General features: G+C 38.1%; 1 gene segment (V, D, J or C); it reads left to right on the top strand.

Annotated features, from left to right (window-relative positions):
* The first annotated feature begins 2979 nt into the window (after positions 1-2979).
* On the top strand, positions 2980-3887 carry LOC127538884 (T cell receptor beta variable 19-like). The segment is given in 2 exon segments: positions 2980-3269; positions 3392-3887. Coding segments are annotated over 2 exon segments (372 nt in total).
* Positions 3888-4878: the final 991 nt, after the last annotated feature.

Below are 4878 nucleotides of genomic sequence, written 5' to 3'. Positions count from 1 at the left end.
TCAAGCCAAGGTTTGTTGCTTTTCATAACATATAACAAATGACTGATTTTGCAGTGGCCATCTGGAATATTCTTCCTAACTACCTTCATTATCTTGTAGTTACAAGATTCACCTTCATTCATTTTTCATTAATTGTTCATCCTCTTTCCCTCCTTTCCTTCTTTCCTTCCTTCCTTCCTTCCTTCATTTCTTCCTTCCTTCCTTCCTTCCTTCCTTCCTTCCTTCCTTCCTTCCTTCCTTCCTTCCTTCTTTCCTTCCTTCCTTCCTTTCTATCTTCATGCCTTTCTCTCTTTTTCTTGTTCTTCCCTTCCTTTTCTCCTTTCTCCTTTTCTTCTTCCCTCCCTCCCTCTCTTCCTCCCTTCCTCTTCCTTCCTTCCTTCCTTCCTTGTTTCCTTCCTTCCTTCCTGAATCCTGACTCTTTGCGACCCCACTTGGATTTTCTTGGCAGAGACACTGGAGTTCTTTGTCATTTCCTTCTCAACATCATTTTACTAATGAAGAAACTGAGGCAAACAGGATTAGGTGACTTGCCCGGGGTCATAAGTTGACCCACTTAATAAGTCTCTAAGATTAGATATGAATTCAGGAATTCTATCCACTGCACCATGTGGATGCCCCCATTGGGTTATATGTTTTTTAAAATAACTACATATGTGCCTACTACCATTGCCATCTTTTGCTATCCCCCCTAATCCCTCATCCCTGAACTAGTATGTATTAGATGTTGTGGGATCTGCTTAGTGCTTATTCTATAACAAAAAATCTAATAAATGTTTGTTGCTTGATTTTGTAAGGCAAGTTCTCTACTTCTAGTGATTTGATATAGTCACAGAATGTTGTCATGTATCATAAAGTTTAAATGTTAGCAAGGTCTAACATGCTTTGATCCCTTTATTAGGTATGAAAATCTTTCAATCTTTCTGGGTCAAGAAGGAGTTGGCTGAGCAAACAATTTAATCAAAGTCCTTTGAATAAATTTTAAAAGTTGAATCCTAAGGGTTCAAGGCAGTGAAGGTTCAGAGAAGATGTGGAATGAGACCTGGAGGGAGGAAAGGGGAAAGGAATGTTTCCCTTTCTTCCCTCAACTGATTATCTACTGCACTAGTAGTAGATCAAGATAAACTCTTCAGCTTTACAATTGGAACCAGGGAGGAAAGCTATGATAGAGAGTAAAGGAAAAAGTCGAAGAGAGAAACAGAAAAAAAAAAAAATCCTTCCTTTGTTATTGTTATCCCTGCTTTGTTACTACAAAGCACCTAGATAGAGACAGGAAATAGATGAAGAGTTTGGAAACAGATCACAAATTTGTCCCAAAGATATGATATTTAATTTACGGGGGACTTAAAAGTATCCAGACTCCTGCTAGAGTTTTTCTTTCTCTATCTGCCCCTGTGTGTGTGTGTGTGTGTGTGTGTGTGTGTGTGTGTGTGTCTGCATGTATATATGTGTGTATGTTTGTTGTCATTTGGTTTTGTCTGAATTTTTGCAGCTCCATGGACCATATTATGATAATGTTGTCTATGGGGCTTACCTGGCAAAAATACTGGAGAAGTTTGCATTTCCTTCTCCAGTGGGTTAAGGCAACCAGAACTGAAATGACTTGCCCACGATCACACAGCTAGCAAATATATGAGACTGGATTTGAATCTAGTTCTTTCTGACTCCAGAAAGAAGGAGTTGGCTGAGCAAACAATTTAATCAAAGTCCTTTGAATAAATTTTAAAAGTTGAATCCTAAGGGTTCAAGGCAGTGAAGGTTCAGAGAAGATGTGGAATGAGACCTGGAGGGAGGAAAGGGGAAAGGAATGTTTCCCTTTCTTCCCTCAACTGATTATCTACTGCACTAGTAGTAGATCAAGATAAACTCTTCAGCTTTACAATTGGAACCAGGAAAAAGTCGAAGAGAGAAACAGAAAAAAAAAAAAAAATCCTTCCTATGGCCCTTCCAGGGCCATATATATATTACTCTGTGTGCGTGTGTGTGTGTGTGTGTGTGTGTTTACAAACATCCTAAAACTTAATTTGCCATAGCAATACTTTCCTCCTCCAAAAGATAGAATTAATGAGAAATTGTACCTTGGCTAGTTTTGACTAAAAGGAGGAAATTGGTTGCTTTGCTGTGGTGGAAATAATGGAAACTTTAGGGGAGAATCATTGATTCATCATAGAGTTTGTGCCAAAAGGAAGGAAATCTAGCCATAGTCTGATATACGGTGTAGGTTTTGAAAAAAATAGATTTCAAAATGTTCAAAGGAAAGATTGATAGAATCCCATGGATTAAAATATTTCAGAAGTACAATCAGGAAAGATGGGAGATAATCAAGATGAAATTCTAAGCCACAAAGAAAAACAATTCCAATAGTAAGAAAAAAAAATGAAATTTGTTTGAAGAGAACAAAGTGGATGACTAAGAACTCACTGGGCACCTTACAGTCTTTGCCAAGAAAATTTCATGGTCATTATAGTTAGTAGAGCTCACAAAGAATTGGACACAATTGAACAAATTATTATTAGCTATTATATGGCATATAAATGTATGTAATAAATTACATGCCTACATATTTATATACCATATATGTATATGTGCGCATGTATGCAGAAATGTATGTATACATATGCACACACTAATGTGCATGTGTACATAAGTACAGGTACAAGGCAATGGAGGCTGAGGAGAAATACAAGCAGGTAGGGAATCAAGACAGGTGACATTTTAACTTAGTCTTGAAGGAGCTGTGGATTCCAGGAGGCAGAAGTGAGGACACGAGTACATTCCCATCATGGGAGATAATCTGTGTTTTGACAATGTACAATCTAACTTCTGTCCCATTTTGAAAATTAGGAAATGAAAGCCCAGAAAGTAGATATTATAGCCTGCCTCAACTCATAGGCATAATAAAATATGCCCCACCCCATATGCAAATACAATTTTTTTAAAATGAATCTGAATTTGAATACCAGCAGGCTTCCAACTCCTAAATCATAACCACACATACAGAGCTAAAAGTATTCTGAATGTAATTATAGTCTATCGTTTCTTCCCCTTTTCTAGGAGATGCTCCAGCTCCCCCTGGGAAGACTAGTTCTATTACAAGGCTTTAGAAGATGGATCCTCTGCGTTAAGCTAAGAGCTCCCCTGATCTCAGTCATTTTTCTATTCCACTCTCCAGCAGCCAGAGTTCTGTTCCAAGAAGCCCCTTCCTTGCTGCTCTGATTAAACCATGAACAATAGGCTTCTTTGGGGTGTGATTATTTGTTTCCTGAGACCAGGTGAGTCCTAGACACTGATGGAAAATAGTTTTCCTTCTACTTCTCAGATTCTGGTTGAAATCCTATCTCTGAGAGATTCAGTGTCATTTTCTGTCTTTTGGTTATTTCTGCTTCCCCCATAGGTCTCCTGGATGGCAAAGATACTGGAATCACCCAAACCCCAAGAAATCTAATCACAAGAATAAGGCAGATTGTGACACTGAAATGTAAACAGAATTTGGGACACGAAACCATGTACTGGTATCGTCAGGACCTGGGCCAGGAGCTTAAGCTCATTTATTTCTCAATGACACGAGGTGATATTCAGAAAGGAGACATTCCCAAAGGATACAATGTCACACGGAAAGAAAAAGAGATATTTGCTCTCCTCATGCCCTCAGCCAGCACCAAACAAACATCTTTTTATCTCTGTGCCTCCAGTCAATACACAGTAAAGCAAAGTTAACTCTTCTCCACACAGAAACCTCCTTCATCCCTCACTGCAACCCTGAGGGGCAGAATCTTCCTGTCATTTATTACCCTTCTCCCAATACAGGAAGCTATTATTGCTGTGAGAAAACTATGAATGAAATGACCTTCATACCATTTGTCACATTCTTGCATGAACTGCAATTTTTAAATCCCATATATCCCTTAATAGAACATAGAATTAATAAAAGTAATTTTCTGTATTATTCAGTCATTTCACTAGTGGCTTACTCTCTGTGACCCCATTTTTGGGTGTTTCTTGGCAAGGGTACTGGAATTGTTTCTATTTCCATTTCCACTTTGCAGATGAGAAAACTAAAGCAAACATATAAAGAACTTACCCAGAGTCACATGGCAAGTAAGTTTCTTCAGGCTGGATTTGAACTCATGAAGGTGTGTTTTCTTGATTCCAAGTCCAGCATTCCATACCACCTTGCTGGCCCAAACTTTGCATGCAGTAGTTGCTAAAAAAAATTTGTTGTACTAATGCATTATTGTTAACAATAATTACTAATATGGCATAGTGTTATAAAATTTGCAATATGTTTTACAAAGACTTTTTTCCTTGAAAGATGGTAGTACAATAAATAGATGACTAGTTTGGGAGTAATAGGACTTGGGTTCAGGTCCTGCCTCTGAAGTTTCTCTGCCTATGAAGATGTTAATAAAGTTCTGTTGAGATTGGGAAAGGGAGACCCCAAAAGTTTGGGATCCCAGTCTGCTGTCATGAGGTGTCTCAAAAGAATTTGCAGGCTTTCACCCATCTAGTAGTCAAGGGGCAAAGTTTATTGAAAGTAATGATAATGGGGCAGCTAGGTGGCACAGTGGATAGATCACCAGCTCTCAAGTCAGGAGGACCTGAGTTCAAATCTGGCCTCATACACTTAACACTTCCTGGCTGTGAAACTCTAAGCAAGTCACTTAACCCCAACTGCCTCAGCAAAAAAAAAAAAAAAGAAAGAAAGAAAGAAAGAAAGAAAGAAAGAAAGAAAGAAAGAAAGAAAGAAAGAAAGAAAGAAAGAAAGAAAGAAAGAAAAAGAAAATAAAAAAAAAGAAAAAAGAGAAAGCAATGGTGATCCCATTACAAAGTGGACTGAATTCTAAGGGAATGCAGTAAAGAAACAGAAGCAAGGATATTAAT

The sequence above is a fragment of the Antechinus flavipes genome, chromosome 5 (genome assembly GCF_016432865.1).
Source record: "Antechinus flavipes isolate AdamAnt ecotype Samford, QLD, Australia chromosome 5, AdamAnt_v2, whole genome shotgun sequence".
In the NCBI taxonomy this organism is placed as follows: domain Eukaryota; kingdom Metazoa; phylum Chordata; class Mammalia; order Dasyuromorphia; family Dasyuridae; genus Antechinus; species Antechinus flavipes.
Note: the sequence above shows the minus strand (reverse complement) of the source record. Positions and strands in the feature narration are given on the sequence as shown.